The 27357-nt window shown below is 43.6% G+C and overlaps 1 protein-coding gene across 2 annotated transcripts in view; it reads right to left on the minus strand.

Moving 5' to 3' along the window:
* ss18 (SS18 subunit of BAF chromatin remodeling complex) overlaps positions 1-27357 on the minus strand; it is a 53137-nt gene that overhangs the window by 13978 nt on the left and 11802 nt on the right. The window contains exons 3-9 of one of the 2 annotated variants that reach the window (XM_073045726.1): positions 26520-26604; positions 25647-25800; positions 13185-13400; positions 10475-10639; positions 8486-8587; positions 1753-1845; positions 928-1047 (exon numbers count right to left, since the gene is read on the minus strand). In XM_073045726.1, coding sequence (XP_072901827.1) covers positions 928-1047; positions 1753-1845; positions 8486-8587; positions 10475-10639; positions 13185-13400; positions 25647-25800; positions 26520-26604 — 935 coding nt within the window. The remainder of the gene's footprint in view (positions 1-927; positions 1048-1752; positions 1846-8485; positions 8588-10474; positions 10640-13184; positions 13401-25646; positions 25801-26519; positions 26605-27357) is intronic. The other variant, XM_073045717.1, reaches the window with a different exon arrangement.

The following is a 27357-nucleotide window of genomic DNA, read 5'->3' on the forward strand; positions in this document are numbered from 1 at the left end:
ATCTGAAGAGCACACTCAAATCCATAGCTCAAAAATCGCCAATTTTTAAAATCCCTCAGATACACTCTTTGTAGAGACTGAACAATGCAGATTGTGGCCTTGGGTTAGTGTTGTTTATGGGTGAAAAAGAGTGACAGATTGTTCAGATCACTGACTTTTGTTTTAAGGTTCCATGCTTTGCCATCGCATGCTGGGACAGATTTATGGTCACTGCCAGTTTAAATACTCCTCTGGCTGATTCAACTCCTTGTGTGTAGTTCTGCTTGTTGTGCTATAGGAAGAAAGTGATTAAGCATCAGGAATGCAGTCTCTACTGTTGGGGTTTGAGTTATAAGGGGAGATTAAATAGGCTGGGACTGGTTTCCTCAGAGCAAAGGAGGTAGAGGGGTGACATTATGGGATATTCTGTTTCTCCACTGCCCCCCCCCCCCTACAGGACAGCAGATTCGAGAATCAGAGGGCAGAGGATTAAGGTAAGAAGGAAAAGATTTAAGAGGACTTGAGGGGCAAGTTTTTCCACACAGAGGGTGGTGGGTTTCTACAAAGAAATGCCAGCAGAGGCAGATACAAGTTATAATATTTTAATGGTTTTTGTACAGTTACATGGATGGGAAAGGCTGAAAGGGGTACTTGCCAAATACCGGCCACGAAATTCTGCAGATGCTGGAAATCATGAGCGACACACACAAAATGCTGCAGGAACTCGGCAGGTTAGGCGACACTAATGGATTGAAATAAATGTTTTGGGCTGAAGGACTGGATTCCATGCTGTACAGCTAAAATATCTTGTGCTCCATTCTCTATCGACTATCGAATGCACACTATAACTGGTACGAGACACTGGTGAGGCCGCATTTAGAACAGCGTATTCAATTTTGGTCACTATGCAAAAAGAAAGATGTCATTAAGCTGGTCCGAATTACTTACCATAGCCCTGCTGCTGTGGAGGGTAACCTTGCTGTGTTGCATACTGCTGCTGGGGGTAACTCTGCTGCTGTGGGGGCCCTTGCTGGTAGGCATCTTGCTGCTGCCCATACTGTGGGTTACCTGCAAGAGACACGTGGCACAAGCATGAATATCCACCGACAGTGCACCAGTACACATCAGGGAGCTCAGCTCCATGGGTGAAGCAGAGACAAGGACCTTTAGCAGTGAGAGTTGGGTGTGGGAGAGGAGGGAGAAGTGGGAGCAGGAATGCAAAAAAGTCAGGAAAATGAGAAAGCTTCCAAACCAAACCAAAAGGAGGCCATACAAATTTGCAGGCCAAGCAACATTTTGCATTTTGCATTAACCCTGCAAGTTGCAACCAAATTTTACACTTGCTGCAACCGAACAGTTAGAAAAGCTACACTAAAGGGGAAAATAAACACCATAAAAGACCAGTACAGAGCACAGACTAGCTAAATAAAATAAAGTCAACAAGCAGATTTCACGTTGGTGCTGTGTACTGAGTTACTGACTCAACATCTGTGTGAGTGTTAATCTTTTTAAAGATTTTGTATTAAAAGCACAATATGTATTTAGGTTTTCAAAGCAGTATTGAAGTTAGAAGTGTTAAAACTACCCATTATAAGCGTTGGTAAAAAGAATTAATTCTGAAGCTACATAGTCCTTAGATCAATCAGCACCTAATGCTCTACCAGAGCTTTGCAAGGTGAGGGGTCGGGTGGGGAAGGTTGAAGGTGAGGTTTGATTAAGCAGTTTAGGGCAAACCATGTGTGTGTAACGTGAAGGTATATTTTTTTTATATACCTCCTTCGTAGTAATGTTGTAAGGGATCCTCGTAAGGCCTTTCAAAGGCCTGCTCAGGATACGATGGATGCTGGTAACTGTAGTCATTACTGCCTACATCAAACAGGAAAACAGTTAATGGCTTTTCAACTACAAGCCCACAATATTTCAAAAGTAAATCTGGAGAACAAAAAAAAACACGTGAAAATTTAGCAAGCGCTTTTTTCTGAAGATTCCTGTGCAGTCAGGTTTCCAATGAAATGTAAACTATGTCAAAAGCCATTCAGTTACCACTGTTTGTCCCTGATCTACAGGTACTGTACTGATGAACAGAGCAATGTTAATTAATGAAGGCAAAGTGCAAATCCCAAAGTGTTCAGACCCATTCCTCTGATGCCCTTCAGGGTTTCTGTTGGTACAGAGATGTACTCCTGCTTTGGTCATGACTGATATTTCTCCTGTCCCATACGATACCCCATCTGGTTCTCAATCATTCATGGGATAAGAGTGTGGTCTGCAAGTCAACATTTAAAGCCCTTGCCCCAAATGCCCCTTGAGAGGTGTGCAGTCGAGCTAACCCAATGAACTGCCGGAGTCACTGTGTGCTGCTGGGGAGAGATTTCTGGAACACGGACACAGTGACCATACAGGAATGGCCACATATTTCCAGGCTGAAATACTGAGTGACTTGGAAGGGAAGCTGTTGGTGGCAGGGTAATAATCATTCAGCTGAAGGCTTTGTCCTTTTCAGTTACAGAGAGTTGGTGGGTCTGACAGAGTGTTGCTGCAGGAGATTGAGCAACTTCATTGCATTTTGTAGAAAGCATGCAATGAAACATGGTGACAGTATGATTAATGTAGTCAGAGTAGCAGCAAGAAAACTTGTCAGCTGATCAGAAAATACAACACATCACACAGCAAAAGTGGCTGAGAGGGAGGAAAAGGGAATGTGGAATGGAGTCCTTACAGGGAGCAGGGTACGAGGAAGTTCAGTCAAGATAGCTGTGGAAGTCTGTAGACTTCAATCAAATTTTTGTGACCAGCTTACATGGAAACAGGAAATCCAGAAAGAGTCTGTACGATATAAGACATTGCAGAATTAGACCATTCGGTGCATCGTCTGTTCTGCCATTCCATCATGGCTGATTTATTATCCCTCTCAACCCCATTTTCTGGTCTACTTCCTGTAACCTTTACCACCCTTACGAATCAATAACCTATCAAGATCCATTTGAAATCCACCCAACGACTCGGACTCCATGGCCACCTGTGGCAATGAACTCCACAGGTTCACACCCTCTGGTTTAAGAAATTCTGCATCTGTTCTGAAGGGACATCCTTTTATTCTGAGGCTGTGCCCTCTGGTGCTATAGGAAACGTCCACACCGTGTCCACTCTATCTAGGCCTTTCAATAGGTTTATACAGTAGGTTTCAGTGAGATCCTTCCCCCCCCCACCTCCCATTCTTCTAAACTCCAGTGACTACAGGCCCAGGGCTATCAAACGCTACTCATATATTAACCCTGTCCTTCCCGGGATCATTCTTGTGAGCTTCCTCTGGACCCTCTCCATTGCCAGCTGATCCTTTCTTAGATAAGCGGCCCAAAACAGCTCATAATACTCCAACTGCCATCTGACCAATGCCTTATAAAGCCTCAGTGTTAAATTCTTGTTTCTATATTCTAAGCTTTGTATCGTCTGCAAACTTTTTAACTCACCCATCTACATTTTCATTCAGGTAACTGATATATCTCACAAACTGCTGAGGTCCTATTACAGGTCCCTGCGGAACATGATTAGTCAGGGGCCTCTAGTTAGAAGAAGCCTTACTGAACACCATCCTGTCTTCCACGGACCAGCCAATTTAGTTGGATCCCATGCATCTTAATCTTCTCGATGAACCTCCCGCAATGCAGGTTATTGTACTTGCCCCAATCACTTCCCCGAGCTGCTCATTCTACATGCCCACTGCCCTGACTGTGGGAAAAGCTCTTTCTTGGGTTACGTTAAAAGCCTTTCCTCTTCTGTACTTTATAACTCCATGCAGAAATCTGCATCACATGTTAGAACAGCGAATGGCTGCCATTGAACTTTGAGGTACAGCTGAGCTGGAGGCAGAGGTTGAAGTCCTGAAGACGGGCGAGTCTGGAGACTGGAGTCCCTGGATTGGCTTGTCTGGAGGTCAGAAGCCTGCGAGTCAGGGGGCAAGGTCTGGAAGTTGGAGGCCCGGAGGCAGCCTGCCCTGGGATTGGAAGTCTGCCTGCGTGTGTGAGTAGGAGGGCGAGAAAGGGACTTTTTTTTTTGCTGTTGTTGTTCTATTATTGCCTTGCTGAACATTTGAGGCACATCATGTCAGCACTGGAATGTGTGGCTGCCTCCAACACATCCTTAGGCTATGCTCATTGTTGAAGCAAACGATGCATCTCACTGTACGTCTCAACGTAAGTAAATCTGAATCTGAGGTGAGGGTCTTCTTGTTCATTCTTGCTTGCTTTTTGTTTAAAAAAAAGGTTCTAGACCAACAATGCACTGGAATAACTGTTGTGTCACTCTGCCAAAGTCTAACGGGTTACAATCGACTGTCCCCTGGGAGCTTTTGCAGGAATTAGGAACCGAGTAAACAGCCACGAACGCGATGGAGGCAGTCCAAGTGAGAGGAAGACAGGAGGGTTGCTGGCTGGAAAGTGTGTGGAGAATTCAGTAGGTCACAAGAAAGCCAAGGAAGGTGGAAAGAGTACAGCAAAAACACCTTGCATTTAGATACCAGCTTTAACATGCCAAAATAAACAGGAATCTATCACATTAAATTTCACCGTGAGCCTTGTGTATTAGGGTACATAGAACCATGGCCCATGATGTCTGTGCTGAACACAGTGACAAATTAAATTAAATGCCTTCTGCCTGCAATGATCCACATTCCTCCATTCCCTGCATAGTCATATGTGTAACAAGTCCCTTCCAGGTACTCACCACCATGTAAAATTAACTTGCCCTACACATCTTCTTTAAACTTCCCTCCTCTCACCTTAAATGCATGTGCTCTAGTGGATGGGAGAAAGCTCGGAGGCAGGCAACAATAAAGATCTTTTAGAGGTGGGAGGCGGACAGATAGTTTCAGAGAAGACTGCTGTTTCCAAGGCAACTGAAGGTGCAATGATTAAAATTGGCAACAAAGAGGCCAGAAAGGCCAGAATCAATGGATTGCAGATCCGGCGGGGGGGGGGGGGGGGGGGGGGGGGGGGGGGCAAGGTAAGTGTTGACCTTGAAAACAAGGTTGAGAATTTTACAACTTAAAAGTTTCCTGTTAATTAATAACCTTTGTAGGAGTACAGAGTAAAGAACAGAAAAAAACAGCTGAGCATGTGGACTGGCTATGAGCCCACTAAGAAAGCAGAGATTTGAATACAAAAGAGCATAGGCCACTTGGCCCCTCAATCTTGTTCCATCATTCAACACGATTGTGGCTGATCTGCCTGACACTTCAACTTCTGTGATACCAATTCCTCACTATCCTCAATTCCTTAATCTTTCAAAAACTATTCAACCTCCACCTGAAATACTTCTGTGTTAAATGCAAACTTTGCACGCTAAAATGGCTTTTAATCTGACTGCAGAATAAACTGCCCTCCTGTCTGTGTATTGGCGCAATTATCAATAAGCATAATCTTAGTTCTTAAATCAGGTTGGCTTCCAACTCAAGGAAAAAGCAATTCTAATCAGAGACACAAAAAACTGCAGATGCTGAAATCTGGAACAAATATGTTCTTGCACCCCTCCTCAGTCTACTAATCACTTCCGATTCTTTCTCACTATTCTCTTTCTCCTCTTTATCAGGTCATCTCACCTCTGTTGAGAATCACAATGCAGGGTTTCAACACCAAGTGCTATAGTGCCTCCATCCCCACCACCCAATAGCTGTTTATACCACTGAATATTCTTTTATAAACTACTTTCAAATTTATGGATGGATATGAACCCAAAAGCAACTAACAGCTCACTGTCCAATTTTGAGAAGCAGAATGTAGATTAAAAGAGAAATGTTCAGTGGCACAGCCATAGAGACTTGGGTTCAGTCTGTGTCAAGAGTGCAAAGACAGGCAGGTTGGTAGGTTAGTTAGCCACTGTAAAATGGGAGTTGATGAAAATGTGGTGGTGACAGATGGAAAGGGCAATGGCTGGAGAAGGAGTAATCTGATTAGAAAGATGAGTGGACCATGGGAGAAAGGGATAGAAAATGGACACCAGAGGGAGGAAAGGCTGGTGAGGAGAAGATGTAAGAGACCATAGTGGGGAATCGAAGAAGAGGAAAGGAGGAGGGGAAAAATATTTCCTGAAAGTTGGAGAAATTGATGTTCATGCCATCAGGTTGGAGACTACCTTGATGGAACATGAAGTGTTGCTCCTCCAGCCTGAGAGGGGCCTCATTGTGGCAGAAGAGGAAGCCAAAGACTAGTATGTTAGAATGGGAATGGGGATTGGAATTAAAATGGTTGCCACCAGGAAATTTCGCTTTTTGTGGATGGAGCTGAGGTGCTCAACAGAGTAGTACCCCAATCTATGCCGGGTCTCAGCAATGTAGAGGAGGCCGCATTTGGAGCACCCGACACAATAGCCAACCACAAAAGATTCGCAAATGAAGTGCTGCCTCATCTGGAAGGACTGGTTCGACCAGTTTTCTTTTTAAACAGAAGACAGGGCGGGAAGAGGTACAATTGGTATTCGGTAGGTTTACAAGATATCTGTAGACAGTTTGTGTCCAGAGATGGAGACAGAAATTGAGAAAGGAAAAAGAGGCTACAGGGAAATACAAAGGTGCACCAAAGCTCTGAACAACGACTGCTCTGCCCAAGACCACGAGAAATTGCAGTGTTGTGAACACAGCCAGTCCATCACCCAAACCAACCTCCCCTCCAGGCTCAACAACTCCGATCCTGCTGTCAGACTCATCAGTAGAAAGGGAATTGGAATTAGTTTATTATTACTGCCACATGTACCAAGATACAGTGAAAAGCTTGGCTTGCATACTGTTCACTCAGATCAATTCATTACACAGTGCACTGAGGTAGAGCAAAGCAAACCAATAGCAATGCAGAATAAAGTGTAACAGCTACAGAGAAAGTGCAGTGCAGGTAGAATAGATAATAAGGTGCAAAATCATCAGGAGGTAAGGTGTGAGGTCAAGAATAAGTGAACTTCAACCTTACAATTTATTTGTCTAGCTGCTCTTTCTTTCTCACAGTAACACTACATTTTGCATTTTTACTTATTGTACAATGCTGATGTACTTCTCTATGAAATGATTTGTCTGGATGACACACAAAAGCTTTTCACTGTATATGTGGCAATAATAAAGTAATTACCAAATGGAATGGATGGGATGGTTCCCCTGGGAACTGGCTATGCATCCAGTGAGTGAAATGACTTCCATCTGTGTCATCACAAGGATTGCTTCTCTGAGGTTATGATTGCATGAAGTTCTTTGTCTTGATTTCAAAGGGCTCTGAGAACAGGAGCATGTACATCTTGCCTTAACTAAACAGTCTTCATGAGCCCCATCTGGAATTGTGCATGCCATTTTAGTTTTCTTATCCAAGGATCATGTTACCAGAGAGGAAATACAGTGAAAGCACACCAGACCAACTCCTAGAATATGTGGAGATGGGATCAACTGTGTCTGTGTTCTCAAGAGCTTATAAATCTGGGACAGGGTTGAAGCCTTTGGTGATGAGTGAGTTTGACCTTTCTGGCTTGTTTGTGAGGATTAATTCAGGTTTGCTTGGAATCCTGCTCCACAAGTGGCCCTATGTGCTCTCTTTCCACACGCTCCACTTCCCCCTCATTTACTTTGCACGTCTGTGAACACGAGGTTAAAAAGCCCCACAGGTGATCATCAGGGAAGCAAAGCTATAAGCATTTTCAAACTTTTCTGAAATGAGCCAACTGCCTTTCTTGCTAAATATCTATGATCTTCTCAGGATAGCGGGTGGGGATGAGGAGGGGGAGTGGAAGAGAAATCAATCGAACTGTAGGCTACAGTGAGGCACTTTTCATAGAGAAATTGCTTCATAGAAGTGTTCTGTCGACTGTCTATTGTACATGAATTATTTTTACGTTGATCATTATTAGGGGTGTTCGGGGGGTTTCCACTGTTGGAAGGACTGCTACTTATGCCCAACCCTATTGGCCCTTGAGGTCAAAGAGTTGCACAGCACAGGAACAGCCCTTCGGCCTGTAGTCCATGCTGACTTATTTGCCCACAATAGGTCTATATCCCTCTACAACTTTGCCTGTTTGTCACTAAATTCCCAAATAATTGTATCTGATTCTATCACCTTCTCAGGCATGGTGTACTAGATATCCACCAGTCTCTTGTCCTTCAGATTTCCCTTTAGAACAACCATCTCTTGACTCAACCAAGTCACAGCCTTGAAGTTGGCTCAACTGAAGTTGGGGGCAGTAAGTTGGTCCCATGGCTGTGAGTGATATCTTGTAGATAAAAGTAATCTCTCTCTTGTACTCTTGAGAGTGCCTGAAGTAACAAATAGCCGATGAAGTACTTTGGAAGTGTTATAGAATCACAGAATTCTTGAATTCTTTTACATTATTATTGAATCGTCATGTACACTGCATGGAAAAAGGCCCTTCGACATAACACAATCATGCCAAAATGGATGAGTGAGCAATGGTCTGTGATTAGGCTTAACAGTAGCTGCAACAGAATGGAGCAACAAAAAATATCATAGGCATGTATTACCATCAGGATAATATGGCTGGTTCATGCTCTCTGGGGTGCCCTGTCCATGATTGAACTGATCACTGTAGTACTCCTCCTGACCTGCAAACTGTTGGAGAGGACCTAGAAAAGCAATAGTCTCACATTAAGTGTAGCCTTTGCTGTTTGGAATTTGTTTATAGATCAATATATTTACACATAACACAAACTATATTTTTTATAAACAGTTAACGGCATACATATGACTGGTTTTAAAAAAAAGGATCATTTAGACATAATGTAGGATTACATTTGTCTTCTGCTCAATGTCATAGAGACAAAAACATTTGATTGTAATACTGGTACCACTCCTGAAAAAATGCAATGTGACCGTTAATATACAGGAGGACTTCCACGTATAGCGCGCACACACACACACACGCACACGCACACGCACACGCACACGCACACACAAGGTTCCTTTCATTGCAATGCCCTGCATTTGTGTTAGTGGTTTCATCTCTTAATGTTTGTGTCTTGACATCAACTGAATGGAAGTGCTGTATTAGAGATTCTAATGAGCAGAGTTTAACCAGATAATTGTATATTAAGGATTAGCTTTATTTGTCACATGCACAACGAAATGCGTCATTTGCGTCAATGACCAACACAGATCTAAGGATGTGCTGGAGACTGGCTACCTGCAAGTGTTGCCCAGCTTCTAGAACCAACATTGTATGCCCACAACTTCCCACACGTCTTTGAAGTATGGGAGGAAACCCAGGTGGTCACAAGGAGAACATACAAACTCCTTACAGAGAGTGGTGGGAATTGAACCCTGATTGCAGGTGCTATGAAGTGTTTCGCTAGCCAAAACAGTACTGTGCTGACTTGGTATTTGTTATTATTTTTCGAAAGAACAGACACCAGCCAAATAAAACTACTAAAACAGTAGAATTTTCCACCAAAGCTGTTTGCAAGAGAAAAACTTAATACCACAAGGAGGAACTTTTGTGAGATCAGATCATTAGACACACCAACTTTGCCACACTGGAGTCTGCACTCTGAATAGTGCAAGATTTCAACCCAATGAAGAGCCACAGCGCAGAACAGGTTCTTCGAATCACAGTGCCTAGCAACCCACCAATTTCACAGTAGCCTAATCACAGGACCATTTACAATGACCAATTAACCTACTAACCAGTACATCTTTTAGACTGCGGGAGGAAAGCACCCAAAGGAAACCAGTCCCACACTTAGGCAGAAAAGCTAGGCTGACTTTCAGTGTAGTGCAAACTGCTATCCAATTGGAGATGCTGTCTTTTAGTTGAAATTTTAACCGAGGCCTTCTCATCTCTTCCAGATGAACGTGAAAGATCCTATGGTAATGTATTTGGAGTAAAAGCAGGAATACTCACTCTAGCAACACACATAAAAATACTGGAGGAGCTCAGCAAGTCAGACAGCATCTATGGAGTGGAATAGACAGTAGGCATTTTGGACTGAAACGTTGACTGTTTATTTCCCTCCAAAGATGCTGCCTGATTTGCCGAGTTCCTCCAACATTACATGTGTGTTGCTCAAGATTTCCAGCACCTGCAGAATCTCGTGTTTGTCGTCACTTTGACATTCCTGTCCCCACAATCATTCATAACAAAACTAAATGATGTGCTCTTGATCACAAAGGTAATTGTGGGAGCCCATTGTGCACCTAGTGCAGTCCAATATTAACTGCTTGGTAACAACAACTATACCTCAAAACATTATGGAGCTCTCTGGGAGATGGAAGGGAAAATCAGAGATGTCACAGAAATGCTTGACAGCCTCAAATATGCAGATGATTTTAAACAAGTACAACGGATGCAAGCTGACAGAAGTACATATTTGCTTGAGCTTTTCCTACAAGGTTTCATCCCATGCTTTCAAGTTCCACTAATCAATTAACAATTCATATAAGAAAACGTAACCCATGAAAACATGTGTGTACACGCAGTGATGAAAGCTGGGAGTCTATCATGCTTATAGACTCACCTTGTTGTGCTGGTCTGTATGGGGGCATCTGTCTCTGTCCCATCATGTGATTTGCCTGGTTAACAGGATTCATCATGGCCATAGGGGGCTGGTTCGGATAATGTTGTCCTCCTCCCTGAGGCATATTGAACTGTGAGGCAGGAGGCTGTTGGTGCATCATTGGACCTGAAAGGCAGTTCAGTAGGTAACAAAGTACAACACAACTCAGCCAATCCAACAGACCATCTGCTGGAGGAACTCAGCAGATCAGGCAGCAGGGAAAGGAACGGTTAACAATTCTTTCCCTCTCCCCAGCCCTGTCCCACAGATGCTGCCTCTCAACCTATTGAGTTCCTCCAGCCAATTGTTTGTTGCTCCCAATTCCAGCATCTGCATCTTCAACATTGTTTGCCCCAATGTGGAATTTGCAGACAAGTCATTTGGCTCCTCTGCTCCATTCCAGTAGATCTATTTTCCTCTAGCCACCTTCCACACCCCTTTCAGGTCCTTCTCCATTATTCAGTATTTCCATTCCTGCTTACTTCAAGGATGAAGCATCACCAATGTAAGTCATTAACTCTTTGCCTTCCCCACTGATGCTGATTGTCAAACCCCAGCACTTAATTCAGGAGCAACATACAAAATACTGGAAGAACTCAACAGGTCAGGTAGCACTCTTGGGGGGAAATGGCCTGTTGATGCTGCTTCTTGTCAAGGGCTTTGATCAGGATTGACGGCCATTTCCCTCAGTGGTTGTTGACTGACCCATTGATTTCCTCCAAGTTTCCAACATCTGCAGTCTCTCATGTCCCAACCTGTATTTCAAGAAAGTGACTTAAGAGTCTCAGACTAAAGCAGCATTTCACAACTTACTTCCTGGCTGGACTTATGACTTTGATCCTATTCCAATACTTGTCCATTGTCCTTGGAATCTGCCTCCTCCCAGCTCAGAAAATGTTGTCAAAAACTTACATTTTCCTCCCCACCTTGAATTTCTTAGTAAATTAGTTGAAATCCGTGCCCTGTGCAATTGGAAGTACTTATATCCTCATCTATTCTGTCCATCCCCTCAGTGACATGGAACTGGTTTCAAACTAGTTCTGCAACATCCCACAAACAAGAAAATCCAAAAGTACTTCCTAATCTCTCCCAGTGGATCATGCATTGCATAGAAAAGCAGCACACGGGCTGGCCATTCAGCCCGGTACTCAATGACAGCGTTAATGCTGCACTCAACTTGCCTGAAAGCAGTGACACAGGTAGACAGAGTAGTGAAGATGGTAGTTGGCAAACTCTCTTTATGGGACAGGGTATTGAGTGCAGATGCTCTGATCAGAAGGGGGAGTGGAGATTAGGATAGATCAGTTGGGATGCCAAGCAGGCTGCCTCATCTCAGATCCTTGAATATCAAGGTTGCTGACTGCTCCTGAACCATTCCACAATACAACATCTTCAGCCAACTTCAACCAAAGCATCCCCTGCCCTCTGCTTCCTCATTGACTGTCATAATTATCGTGTTCAGCTACATGGCCTCTCAAAGGTGGGGAAGCCCGGGAAATCTCTACTGCAAAGGTTTTGAGGCTGGATCATTGGGAGAATTTTGGAAAGATCAGAGAATTGAGGGCTCTGGGGAACTGGCACACGAGATGAGGCCAATGTAAATCAGCCAGGATCTTACTGAATGTGTGTGTAGGTTTGAGGGACCGAATGGCCTGCTCCTGCTCCTGTGTTCTCATGGCTCAGGCATCTTGTGCCTCCTCCAGCACATGACCACCTCTCTGAAATATTCCCCACTCCAAAATTTCAACATACTGTCACAACATAATTTCAACATCACTGTGCACACACTCACTGATTTACAGACACATCAATCCCAATTTATTAACTTCCATCAAATGCGCCCAGATTACACCAATCACCTACACACTACAGACAGCTTATGATATTCAACTCACTTATCAACCCATGTCAATGGGATATAGGATGAAATCAAAATCCCAGAAGAAAGCCGTGTGGTTGCAGAGAGCATGTACGAACTCCCCACAGATAGCACTCTAGCTCAGGATGGGACTTGTGAGTCTCTGGAACTTTGAGGCAATGGTTCTACTCACTCTGCAATTCCCTCTCTGACACTCTGTTCATTCGAGACCATAAAACATAGGAACAGAATTAGGCCATTTAGCCCACTGAATCCGCTTTACCATTCAATTATAGCTGATTTATTTTTCCCTCTCAACCCCATTCTCTTACATCTTCCATAACCTTTGATGCCCATTACTAATCAAGAATACATCAACCTCCACTTCAAATATATCCAATGACTTGGCCTCCACAGCCAGCTATGGCAATGGATTCAACAGGTTCATCATTCTCTGGTTAAAGAAATTCCTCATCAACATTGTTGTGGAGGGACACCCTTCAACCCTGAATCTGGGTTCTCTGGACTCTCCCACTACTGGAAATGTCCTCTCCACCTCCACTCCACCCAAGCCTTTCAATATTCAGTAAATTTCAATGAGATTCCACACTCCCCCCACCCCACCCTTGTCCTTCTGAACTCCATCAGGCACCCACCACTCTTCAGAGAGGCAGAGAGAAAAAAATTTTTCGCCACTTCATCTTACAAGCAGATCCTCTAGTATTTAACATTTCTATCCTGGTGGAAAAAGATTGAACATCAACTATATCTATGCCATTCAATTCTATAAACTTCTATCAGGATTTGAAATACCTTGGCTTGGCTGCATGTTCATGTTTGGTCGAGGTCCATAGTTCCCCATCGATTGCCCTTGGTTCATGCTCATTTGATTCTGCACTGGCATCCCTTGTGATGATGGCACTGAGTGACTGAAACCTCCCATTGAGCTGTGGCTACTCGTTGGCATGTTGACCGAGGAATTGGCCATTCCTGTTTGGCCCGGCCCTTGAACTGGCATGTGGTTAGAACCTGGCATCAGAAATAAAACAAACAGCTATTACCAAGCATATTCTCTGACCTTTGATGGCTCCTCAGTGCAGTAAACACTTTACTACCAGAACTTGGCAAAGACAGATTGGAACTTAATCCAAATTTTACCCAGTTGCTTAGGAGCACCACTGCTTAATAATACTCTCCCTTCTCATTGTGGATATGTTATGAAAAGGATTCACTTGGTGCCTACGCAAATATTCACCTTATGAGAGAGAGGTATCGTAACTGGTTTATTTTTTTACATGTACTGAGGTGCAGTGAAAAACACTTGGATGCCATCTAACCACACCGCTAACTCCATCACAGAGATCACTTACAAAGGAAAACAACAGAATGCAGAACAAAGTGTTACAGTTATAGAGAAAGTGCACTGCAGTGAAACAATAAGGTTCAATATCATAGCAAGGTAGACTGTGAGGCTAACAGTCCACCTTATCATACTAGGGGACTGTCCAATGGTCTTATACAGCAGGGTAGAAGATGTTCTTGAGCCTAGTGGAATGTTCTTTTGCATCTCCAGCTCAATAGGACGAGAGAGAAAAAGGAATGTGGGGTTATGTGGGATTATGCTGGCTGGCTGCTTGATTGAGGTAGCAAGCAGTTTATAGAGTCCATGGAGGAAGGGCTAGTTTCTGCAGTGTGCTGAATGTTGTCCACAAGTCTGCAGATCCTTACAGAACAGGTGCCGTACCAAGCCATGATGCTTCCAAATTTTCCATTACAAATACGTTACAGTAGATGTTCAACAGTGTGGAAGTAAAAATCCAACCCACATCACCCTCCAGATTAGATTAGTGCATTAGAATGTAATGTGAGAACGTCTGCAAGGGGTAGACATTCTGTTCCCCTGAAGTCACTCTATTTGCCCAATTTGCTCATACACAGACTCAGCAGATTCCTCCGGGAGCCCAACTCTAATCGTTCAGTCAGGACTGCCCAGGACAGGACGCCTGCTGCCTGTACACCACAGCTGGCATGCTGCCACCCACTCAGTGGCCTTCATGATAGAGCAGGCTTGATCCCTCAAGAGCTGTCTCTCCTCCCTCTGATCCCATGGAAACCCACCTTGTCACAGCCTCCCCACCTAAAATAACCCATTTAGTCCTGCTCTGCTTATTAATTGTATATTAGCCCAATTCCATGTGCTCTAATTTTGTTTAACAACCTCTTGTGTGGATCTCCATTAAAGGATCCTGAATGTCAAATGCACTTAATCACTGCCTCCTCTTTTTCTTGTCTGCCTCACAACATCTCAAAAGAAAGTTAATTGATTTATCTAAACACACTTTCCTAGATCCATGCTGACTACGCCCATTCTGTGGAACAGATAGTGAGAGCAGCTGCCCCACAAATCTAGTAACTAGATTCGAATCTCAGGTGCTGTCTGTGTGGAATTTGTAAGTTCTCCCTGTGACTGCCTGTCTTCCATATTGGTAGATTAATTTATAGCTGAAATTTGCCCCAAGAGTGTATGTGAGTGATAAAATCGAGAGGAGTTGATGGGGAAAGTGGGTAGTATAAACTGGGATTAATGAAGATTGATTGTAAATGGGTGCTGGGTGCTCAGTGGGCCGAAGGGCATATTTTCATATTGTGTGATTACAACAATCTTCTTTTTACTTTCTAAATTCTCTGCTTCAGCTCCACTAAGGACTGGGTCTTCGCATTTTTTATTGTACAGTAATAATCTGATAATTCTCTGTGTTGATAGTTGGTAATCTCAATGTTTCATTATCTGGTCCACTGGCTGCTGATTTCTGCACTTCATTCCATACTCTAAGGTCCTAGAGTCATAGAACACTACTGCACAAAAACAGGCCCTTTAGTCTGTGCCAAATCTACCCAGTCCCATCGACCTGCACCCAGGCCATAGCCCTCCAAACACCTCCCATCCATGTACCTATCCAAAGTTCTCTCAAATGTTAAAACCAAACCCACATCAACCACTTGTGCTGGCAGCTTATTCCACTCTCACCTCCCTCTGAGTGAAGAAGTTTCCCTTTGTGTTCTCATTAAACATTTCAGCTTTGCCTCTAACCCATGACCTTTAGTTGTCATCTCACCCACCCTCAGTGTAAACAACCTGCTTGCATTTACCCTATCTATATCCCTCAAAAATTTGTATACCTCCATCAAATCTCCTGTCAATCTTCTCTGTTCTAAAGAATACATTCCTAACCTGTTCAATCTTTCCCTATAACTCAGGTCTTCAAGTCCCAGCAATAACCTTGTAAATTTTCTTTGCACTTTTTCAATCTTATTTATATCTTCCCTGTAGGTAGGTGACTCAAACTGCACACAATACTTCAAATTAGACCTCACAGTCTTATACAGTTTCAACATAACATCCCAACTCCTATATTCAGTACAATGATTTATGAAGGCCAATGTGCCGAAAGCTTTCTTTACATCCTTGTTTATCTGTGACGCCACTTTCAAGGAATTATGGATCTATATATCCAGATCCCTCTGTTCCACTCCCCAGTGCCCTACCGCTTACTGTGCAAGACCTATAGTACTCTGATTGATCCTCCCAAAGTGAAGCACCTCACATTTATCTGCATTAATTTCCATCTGCCATTTTTCAGCCTGTTTTTCCAGCCAGTCCAGACCCTGCTGCAAACCATGATAGTCTTCCTCGCTGTCCACTCCCCTCCAGTTTTGGAGTCATCCACAAAATTGCTGATCCAGTTTACCACATTATCATCTGGATATTGATTTGGATGACAAACTACAACAGCCTCAGCACTGATCGATGCAGCACACCACAAGTCACAGGCCTCCAGTCAGAGAGGCAATAATCTACTACCCTTCTCTGGCTTCTCCCAGGAAGCCAATGTCTAATGTAAATTACTACCTCATCTTGAATGCCAAGCGACTGAACATTCTTGACCAGCCTCCCAAATGGACCTTGTCAAAGGTTATGTTCCCTCTAAGCTGTGCATGTGTGCGCGCACACACACGTTTTTCAACCAGCACACAGAGGAAATTAATGTGCGCACAAAAGGCTAGTGTGGACTGTGAGCAAAGCTTTAGCCTAATGAATCAACTCAAAAACAAGCTGAGAAACGGTTTAGGTGAATGTCATTTGGATATGTTAATGAGAATCAAAAGCTATCAATTGGATGGAAGTTTACTAGTCTAGATAGAGTTTACAAAGAATGGGTAAATGCCAAAGACAGGAGAGAGAAAAAATAACTGAGTGATTTAAATATGTGTGTTATTTTGTTGTTATTCTGTGCAGTTTTATGTCAAATATTTTGTAAACCTACATAAACTGTGCCATGTGTGCATTCAGTGCGCACATACTTTTGTCACAGGAAAAAAATTTGCACAACATAAGATTTTTGTGCACACTGACTACTAAAAATTGGAGGGAACATTGCTTAGGAGGGATAATGGTGCCTAATGGTGACTCCTTTGCTTGCATCTTGAGAAACAGCTCTATTTCCACCTTTAATATCTCTATTTTTCCCTGTCAGGGTTCTTTTGAAGACCCTGACCTGAAGTGACACGCAGACCAGTTCTCTGAGGGAATGGGACCCGTTCTCAGGGTTCCACGACTGGCCATTATTCGACATGCCAAGAGTTCGGCCTGAGAGTCTCGATCATGTTCGGAAGCCTAAGATCTCGGGGCTCTGGAGATGGGTGGATCGAGGGTCAGTGTCACGGCAGGAGACTCGTGTGTCATCAGGGAGGCTGGAAAATCTTTTGCTGTGGGTCCAAAGACCCGAGGTCTTCACAATCTTCAGTCACCAAACTCGAAAAAAGTGACGAAATGGACTTTTAACATCGTAAGTCAGTGGGTTGTTGTTATGTCTCCTGCCCGCTGTGAAAATGGGGGACACCTCCCTCTCCCTTGCCAGGGAGAGAGAGAACCTTTGGTTTGTCAAATGTCAGATGAAATGCAAAGCCTTTGAGGTAACTTTGGTCTGTGTCTTTGCTATTGCTTAGCACACACTTGGGCTTGGTGATGATACCAATGCACTTTTTTTTGCTGGTGGAGGGGGGGATCATTGCTTGCTGCCACTTACACACGGGAGGGGGGAGCTGGGGGGGGACTTTGGGGTTCTCATGTTTAACTGTCATTCATTCTTTGGGGCACTTCTCTGTTTTCATGGATGTTTGCGAAGAAAAAAAGCATTTTGGATGTATATTGTATACATTTCTCTGACATTAAATTCGACCTTTGAAACTTTGGAAGATTTCCTGGATGCTGAGCAGGCTATTGCCTATGATGGAGCTGGCTGAATTTACAACATTCTGCAGCTTATTTCAATGCTCTGTAATGGCCCTTCCATACCAAACAGTGATACAAACTGTTAAAATACTGTGCATGGTTCATCTGTAGAAATTCAGAAGTTTCTTTGGTGATTTAACAATTCACCTCAAACTCCTTCTTCTCCTTGTGTTGTTTTATGGCAGTTGGCAAACCAGCTTTAAGGTGCATTACCACCACCTACTAGACTGGAGTGTGGATCGTTTGATAAACAGGAGGAATGAAAAGAATTGCATTCCCTAAATTCTATATAATAAACCAGAGTCTTTCAGATACTCAATGATATAGGTCCATATTTCTCTTGAACTCCCATGTTGGGGAGGAAGCATTAAGAAGAGGGACGCCTCACGTCTTTATAATTGGTAAGGAAGGCGGGCTCTGTCGTGGGCAAAGTACTGGAGAGTTTAACATCGGTAGCTGAGCGAAGGGCGCTGAGTAGGCTACGGTCAATTATGGAAAACTCTGAACATCCTCTACATAGCACCATCCAGAGACAGAGAAGCAGTTTCAGCGACAGGTTACTATCGATGCAATGCTCCTCAGACAGGATGAAGAGGTCAATACTCCCCAATGCCATTAGGCTTTACAATTCAACCGCCAGGACTTAAGAACTTTTTAAAAGCTATTATTAATGCTTTTTGAGATAGTGATTTAGATGCATATCATATTTTTTACTGAGTTAAGTATTGTATGTAATTAGTTTTGCTACAACAAGTGTATGGGACATTGGAAAAAAAGTTGAATTTCCCCATGGGGATGAATAAAGTATCTATCTATCTATCTATCTAAAATGTCTTCTATACCCACAGCAGTTTTTTTTGTTTATCTGAAGCGCTCCTTATCATCTTCACTCTTTCTCTTTCATACTTCTTACATTTTATCAATACATGTTCAACTGTTTCTGGTTGATTACAGTATTCACACAACCCAGTTGGATGTTTCCCTATTTTGTATAATGTGTAATTAAGACTTGTGTGATCAAGTCTTAAACGACTGATGATCACTTCTATCTTTCTATGCCCACCTGATATTCTTTGGTATCTGACTTGCCTTTGTATTTTGTACAGTTGTCTCCGTTTCACTCTCATCCCAGTGCTTCTGCCATCTCCTCAATACCTGATGAGGGTGAGGAAGTTACCAGGCATATGGTCAGCAGAAAGCTGGAGAAGCAGCTTCTAATGGGGCTGTGGATGCAGCTTCTACTCAGAGTGGGAATGGCTTCCGACTAGCTAGCTGAGTTCAATGTGTGAGATGAGACAAGGAAGTCTCACCTCAAACTCCTAATGAAGTATAACCATTGCCATGCCCACTTCGTAATTGCATCAGTATGTTGGACCCCGAGGATTGATTGTTAGGCACCCAGGAACTTGAAAATGCCCATCCTTTCCACTTCTGAGAAAGACTGTGTTCCCTTTACTTCCCCTTCCTGAAGTCAACACAGTTCCTTGGTCTCACTGAGGATGAGTACTGATGTTGTTGTGACACCACTCAACCAACTGATCTATTTCACTCTGTACACCTCCTTGTCACCATCTGAAATTCTGCCAACAATAGCTGTATCATCAGTAAATTTATAGATGGTATTTGAGCTATGCCTAGCTACAATCTTGGGTGTAGAGTAGAGCAGTGGCCTATGCACACATCCTTCATGTGCACCACTGTTGATAGTCAGCAAGGAGGAGGTGTAATTTCCGATCTGCACAGACCGTGGTTTCCAAAAGAGGAAGTCAAGGATCCAGTTGCAGAGGGAAGTTCAGAGGACCAGGTTTTGGAGCTTATTGATTAGGGTATAGTTGTGTTGAGTACTGAGTGCCTGATGCTGATGCTGAACAGCAGCCTGATGTAACAATTGCTATCATCAAGGCTGAATGGAGAGCCAGTGAGATTGTATCCACTGTAGAGCTATTGTGGCGATAAGCAAATTGCAGTGGATTTAGGTCCTTGCTTAGGCAGGAGTTGTTTCTTGCCATGATCACCCTCTCAAAGCACTGATCAAAGTACCGTAGATGTCGGATTATAAGCCGCTACTTTTTTCCCACGCTTTGAACAGCTTTGAACACTGCGGCCTTTACTACGGTGAGGCTAATGCATGATTTTTTTTCATGCCGCCAAAAACATTTTGCCTCGTAACAGTAGACCAATAAAATTGATGAGTAGTTCACAGAGGTCCAATGAAATTGTACGATAAATCAAGCGCACTTTCACAATTAAATTATTGTAAATCAGTCATTTGTACTCACCCTCATCAACATGGAAAACACTCGAAGAAAAGCATTGTGCTGCCTTTATGGCAGTTATTTAGTTTACAATATTTTCGCTTAGTAATTCATTTGTTAGTATTTTCTAGTTAAAGTTAGAAGTACTACATCCCGGGATACTATGACGTCACATCTGGTTTCGGCGCGTCTTGTGGGAAATACCGGTTTGCGATAAATGGGAAGGTGGGGGCATTAGACCCGCGCGAGAACGCTGCTTTTAAGTTAAAGGCGATCAATAACTTTTCCTGGTAGGCTGCAGTATATATTTTTTTACCAGTCGTTAGGAGATATTGGAATGTATACGCAACGTAATTTGTGTGTTACCGATACGTATGTATATTTAAAAGTAGCCGTGTTACAGGCACGGTTCGAAAAAAAGCATTTGAAATATGTATTTGTTTATGTTACCATATGGATTTAATTAAAAGTTAAAAAATCCTCACGTGTAATATCTTTCTGTGTAAATATCTCATATTACAACGTGGGACACCTGCGGCCTAAAATCCGGTGCGGCTTGTACAAGTACAAAATTGATTTTCTTTCTAAAATTAGAGCCAGCGGCTTTTAATCAGGTGCGCTCTGTAGTGCGAAATCTACGGTAGTTATAAACACCACTGGGCGACAGTCATGGAGGCAGCTCACCCTTCTTGGCCACTGATATGATTGTATCCCTTTTGAAGTAGGTATGCATCTCTGACTGTAGCAATGAGGGATTGAAAATGTCCTTGAACTCCTGCCAGTTATCTGGCAGATTTTCAGAGCCCCACCCAGGTGCATCAACAGGGCCTGACACCTTGCAAGGGTTCACCCTCTTGAAAGATGACCTTGACATCAGACTCTGAGACAGAGATTACAGGGTCACCAGATGCTGCAGGGATTCACACAGGTGTAGTTTTATTCTCCCTTTCAAAGTGTGAGTTTTAACTTTATAGCAAATCTAATGTGCCTCTGGTCACACTTTCTTTAATAATGCTGCTGTGAAGCATGCTGGGAAGTTGTCCATGAAAGGGTGCTATACAAATGTACTGTTTTGGCAATCGAGTTCGACAGGGAACATGTTGTGTCTGGTCCTTGGCTGTGTGGAGCCTAGACAAGAGTCATAAAGCACGGAAATTAGCCCTGATCCATTCAAGTCCCCACCAAGCACCCACGTATACTGACTCCATTCCATTCTCCCCAAGATTCTACCACCCATCTGCAGCTCTCAACTAATCTTGCAGCTTTAGTGTGTGCAGGATAGGGAGGAACCAAGAGCACTCAGGGGAAACTGACACCATTACAGAGAGAACACGAGCCACACACAGAGCATCGGAGATTACAATTCAGAGGAACAAGATCTGTTGTCTATCACTACCTGGCCACCGTGGGTTGTGTATGTGTGTACACAGAAGTACCAAATGGGCTCTGGAACTCGTGGAGGTGGCTATTATTCTACGTTCAATGAAGTTGATGCAAAAAGTAGATGTGGAAAGAATGTTTCCCATGATAGGATAGTCTACCACAAGAAGTACAGCCTCAGGATAGAGAGGCACCCTTTCAAAACAGAAATGCCGATAAATTTATTTAGCCAAAGGGTGGTGAATTTGTTGCCACATGCACCTGTGGAGGCCAGGTTGTTGGGTGTATTTAAGGCAGAGATTGATAGGTTCTAGATTGGACATGGCATCAAAGGTTACGAGGAGAAGGCCAGTAACGGGTTGAGGAGGAGATAAAAAAGATTCAGCCATGATTGAATGGTGGAGCAGACTTGATAGGCCAAAGGGCCTAATTCTGCTCCTGTGTCTTATGGTGTTATGGTCTAAAAACTGGCTGGTGCACATTCCAAGGCTAAGTACGTCTTCATATCAAAAAAAGTGGTGACAATTCAGCTCATTACATCCAGTTATCTGGTTCCTTCTGAAAGCCCTTCTCCTAAGCCTTCCTTTCCAACAGCACAGTCCCATTACAGCAATTTATTGAATCTTTCCTTTACTCCTTTGACCAGTCCCCATCATTGACCTTTTCGCCCAGAAAAAAAATTGTTTCCTTTCATATCTCATCAGAATCAGGTTTAATATCACTGGCATAAGGCAGAGTGAACCCATTTACCAGGATTTTAAAAGAGACCAGAGAGATAACTTCTTTATACAAAGGCAATGAGCTGCCAGAGGAAGTGGTCTAGGTGGGAACAATTGGAATTGCTTTATTATTGTCACATGTACCAAGACAGAGCGAAAACGCTGTCTTGTATAACGTTTGTACAGATTGCATTTAACTAGAATCAGGGAAAGCAACAATAGCACAGAATAAAGTGTAAAGCTGCTGAGAAAGTGCTATGTAGGTAAACAAAGAGCAAGATCATAACGAGGTAGATTGTAAGGCTAAGAGTCCATGTTATCGTACAAGAGGTCTGTTCAAGAGTCTGATAACAATGGGATAGAAGCCGTTTTTGAGCTTGGTGGTATGGACTTCTAGGCTTTTGTATCTTCTGCCTGATTAGATAGGTACACGGAGGGGAGGAGCTTGGGGGGTTATGGGCCAAATGCCAGCAGGGAAGAGGGTCTGTTTCCATGCTGTGCTACTCTAGGACTATCTGAACTCCCTATCCCCACCATCCTGCAGTGAAAGCTTCACAAACTGACTGGTTTCAATTATGGTTACTCCTTTCCCCCACCGCCCAATCATGTTGCAGCTGCTGCTTGCCAGAGGAAGTGGTCTTTCTCCAGTGTGGGATGTTTTCCCTGCAGTCTAGACAATGTACAGTTCTGGGGAGAAGCACGTCTTGGTTTCTGTCCTAAAACTCTCCAAGGCTCAGTAAAGCGGAAGGTTTACAGGATAGTTTAATCACCACCCATCAAAGGTCAGAAGGTTCTGCAAACACAAGACTTGCACTTGGGTATATGCCTTTATTATTACAGTTTGGTTCATGTGTTTTTAAACTGTTCTCAATGCTTCAGTAAAGCAGCAACATTATCAAATACCCCTCACATTTTCTCTCCCCCCCCCATTGGGTAGAAGACAAAAAAGCCTGAAAGCACTTTTCACTAGGCTGAAGGACAGCTTCAGTCCCACTGTTATCAGACTATTGAACAGTCTCCTAGAATGACAAGATGGGCTCTTGACCTTATAATGTACCTTGTCATCGTCTTGCACCTTTTTCCAAACCTTTCCGTTTATTATCAGAGAATGTATACAGTATACAACCTGAAATACTTGTCTTCACAGACATCCACAACAAACAGAACCCCAAAAGACAGTGTTAGAACTCCAAAGTCCCCCTCTCCTGTACAACCAGTTGCAAGCATCAACCCCCCCCCACCCATTTCACCAAAAAGCATCAGCGTTCACCAGCCAAAGCACCCAAAGAGAGACCATGATCTAATCATAAAATACCTGCTTACCCGACAGTTCAACATGCCACAGGCTCGCTCTCACTAAGGGACAGAGAGATATCACCTCTTTTCACAGTGGAAAGGGAGACCGACAGTCGCTGTTACAGTCTGCTGCATTGCTTTTTGCTCCAAGATACGAGAGGGAGCCACAGAGACAGAGGCCTATGTCCATACTGCATTTTTTCTGTTACTGCTTTATTCTGTGCTGTTATTGTTTTATCTAGTATGACATCAATGTACAGATGTGATGATCTCTATGAGTGGTATGTAAAACAAAGTTCACACTCTACCTTGGTATGTGACAATAATAAACAAGTTGACCCAACAGTTGAGAGGCAGTTTTCAACGGAAAAAAAATCCATTCCCCAGCTTCAACATAACAGCATTTAAAATACATGATCAGGTACATGCACAGGAAAGATTTAAGGATATGGGTCAAACTTGGGCAAGTGGGGATCTTGGTCAGCATGAATTAGCAGGGCAATTCTCCTATGCATACTAGCAGACGATATTCTTTGCGGAGTGCTTAGAGGATGTGCAGACCAGCTGGCAGATGTTCTCACTGACATCTTCAACATCTTGCTTAGCAGTATCATCGTTCCAACGTGCTTCAAGGCCACCACCATCGTCCCCGTGCCGAAGAAGTCTTCAGAGTCCTGCCTCAATGACTACCATCCCATTGCACTCACATCCATCATCATGACGTATTTCAAGAGGCTCGTCAAGACCCTGCTACCTCTCTCACTGGACCCCCTGCAGTTCATGTACTGTCCCAACTGTTCAAACGATGACGCCATCGCCACCACCCTCCACCTGGCCCTCACCTACCTGGACAAAAAAAAAGACATGTATGTTCGAATGCTGTTCATAGACTTCAGTTCAGCATTCAACACAATCATTCCTCAGCACCTGATTGGAAAGCTGAGCCTACAGGGCCTGAACACCTCCCTCTGCAACTGGATCCTAGACTTCCTGACTGGGAGACCTCAGTCAGTCCAGATTGGGAGCAGCATCTCCAACACCATCACACTGAGCACGGGGGCTCCCCAGGGCTGTGTGCTCAGTCCACTGCTGTTCACTCTGCTGACCCATGACTGTGTTGCAACACACAGCTTGAACGACATCATCAAGTTTGCCAATGACAATGGTGGGTCTCATCAGCAAGAACGAGTCAGCATTCAGAGAGGAGGTGCAGTGGCTAACGGACTGGTGCAGAGCCAACAATCTGTCTCTGAATGTGAACAAAACAAAAGAGATGGTTGTTGACTTCAGGAGGGCACGGAGCGACCACTCTCCGCTGAACATCGACGGCTCCTCAGTAGAGATCGTAAAGAGCACCAAATTTCTTGGTGTTCACCTGGTGGAGAATCTCATCTGGTCCCTCAACACCAGCTCCATAGCAAAGAAAGCCCAGCAGCATCTCTACTTTCTGCAAAGGCTGAGGGAAGTCCATCTCCCACCTCCCATCTTCATCATGTTCTACAGGGGTTGTATTGAGAGCATCCTGAGCAGCTGCATCACTGCCTGGTTTGGAAATTGCACCATCTCAGGTTGCAAGACCCTGCAACGGATACTGAGGTCAGCTGAGAAGATCATTGGGGTCTCTCTTCCCACCATTACAGACATTTACAGCACATGCTGCATCCGCAAAGCAAACAGCATTATGAAGGACCCTATGCACCCCTCATACAAACTCACAGTTTCTTCCCCCAAGCCATCAGACTCCTCAATACCCAGAGTCTGGACTGACACCAACTTACTGCCCTCTACTGTGCCTATTGTCTTGTTTATTATTTATTGTAATGCCTGTACTGTTTTGTGCACTTTATGCAGTCCTGGGTAGGTCTGTAGTCTGGTGTAGTTTTTGTGTTGTTTTACGTAGTTCAGTGTAGTTTTCTATCGTTTCATGTAGCACTATGGTCCTGAAAAATGTTATCTCATTTTTATTGTGTACTGTACTAGCAGTTATGGTTGAAATGACAATAAAAAGTGACTTGACTTGACTAAAAGGCCTTTTTCTGCTCTTTATGATATCAAGACCATTTCCCTGTAAATATCACACATCCAGTAACACCCTTTGTGTTCTTTAGCCACTTAAATACACCAAGGGGAAACATACAGCAGTAAATTAACCAATATGGGAGGAAACTAGTGCACCGGGGAAGAGAGAGAGGGACAGAGCAATGGAGCTGAAACCCAGATGGCTGGAGCTGTCAAACGGAAGTGTCAACAGCTTTGTCACATTGTTCAGTCCTCTGAGTTACTCAAGTGCTAAAGTCATACCAAGGCCCAATCACACCAGGGAGCAACTCACCAGGCATCTGCCCATTCATCTGATTCTGCATGTGAGGTGCAGGGGCACTCCCTCCACCCATGCCCTCTGCTGACATGTTGTGTGTGTGGGGAAGCTGGTTCATTCCACTCTGGTTCATTGATCCTGGTCCCATTGGCATGGTCTGTGACGGAGGCTGCAACACAAGGGCAGAAACAAAATTAACAGCAGCCTTCCCAGCACCTCCCCCTCGATCCTCACTGCTGTTCCAATATCATAACAGTTCAATCACAGAACCGTGAACCCAGCAGACAATGGGATTGCCAGCAGATTGTGGAAAATATGGACACTGTCCACACCTCAGTGCCTCAGTAAAACAGTCAGCATAATGAAAGACCCCACCTGCTCCAGACATTCTCTCTTCACCCCTTTCCATTTGGCCAAAGAAACAAAAGCCCGAAAGCACTTTCCACTAGGCTCCAAGGCAGCTTCTGCCCAACTGTTTAACAGTTCCCAGTGTGATAAGATGGACTCTTGACCTCACAATCTACCTTGTATATGACCTTGCACTTTATTGTTTACATGCAGTGCCCTTTCTCTGTAGCTGCTACACTTCATTCTGCAACCTGTTATTGTTTTTCACTGTTCGACCTCAGTGCACTGTGTAATGATCTAATCTGTATGAACAGTATGCAAGACAAGTTTTTCCAACTGTGTCCCAGTACATGTGACAATAAAACAGGAGAACATGGCCAAACTATTTCCTAATTTAAGAACATCAAATCAAGCAATGCAAGAGACTAGCGTCAGGCTCCCGACCTTAATTTAAGTCACTAACTTATTGCCACACTCGAGTGAAATCACCATGGCCGTCACTTCCTCTGAGGCCTTGCTTAATTTAGCAGGGACACTTACAGCTGGCAACAGCGACTGCATATTCTGATTGGAATCCGCTATTGTTGCCAAGTAGACCAAGTTTCTGTGAAGCATTTGCTGGTACCTAGGAGTGAACACAAAACATTACCCATGTACTTTGTTACTTATTTTGCACTTTTACTGTAATATCATAACTGGACTGTTATTACCCGATTGTTTTACCCCCCCCCACCAACCCAAGATTGGCGTTCCCTTACTCTTGTGGTGTTGTTAATGCTGCTTGTGTTGCTCTGCAGACATGGAGACATGGTGGGCATGCTAAGTGGTGACACTTGTGGGCTGTCCCAGCACATCTTTACGTTGTTAACACAAAGGATGCATTTCACTCTATGTTTCAATGTACATGTGATAAGGAAATGAATCTGAAATAATACATAATCTGACCTGCACTAACACAATGAGTCAAAAGGCTGCCTCCTCTGTTATAAGTTTCCAATGATACTAATTTTTAAGGCACCACCTCTCGCAGATATCCACTCTAGACCATAGAAAACATTTTCAAGAGACTGTACCTCAAGAAGACAGTGTCCAGCATTAAAATTCTCAACATCTGGGATATGCCCTCTCTCATTACTACCATCGAGGTGGTATGAACCCATGAACGCTACCTCACTATTCATCATTTGAACTACCTATGTACTTCTGTAACTTGTAGTAATTCTTATGCCTTGCACTGTACTGCTGCCACAAACAAATTTTACAACACAAGTCAGTGGTGATAAATCTGATTTTGACTCAGAGCAGCATTGATCATTAACTCTTCTCCACTTACCTGTCAGGCCAAAGACACATAGGCTTGAGAATGTGTACAACCAGA

This window comes from Hemitrygon akajei, chromosome 1, assembly GCF_048418815.1.
Source record: "Hemitrygon akajei chromosome 1, sHemAka1.3, whole genome shotgun sequence".
Lineage (NCBI taxonomy): Eukaryota > Metazoa > Chordata > Chondrichthyes > Myliobatiformes > Dasyatidae > Hemitrygon > Hemitrygon akajei.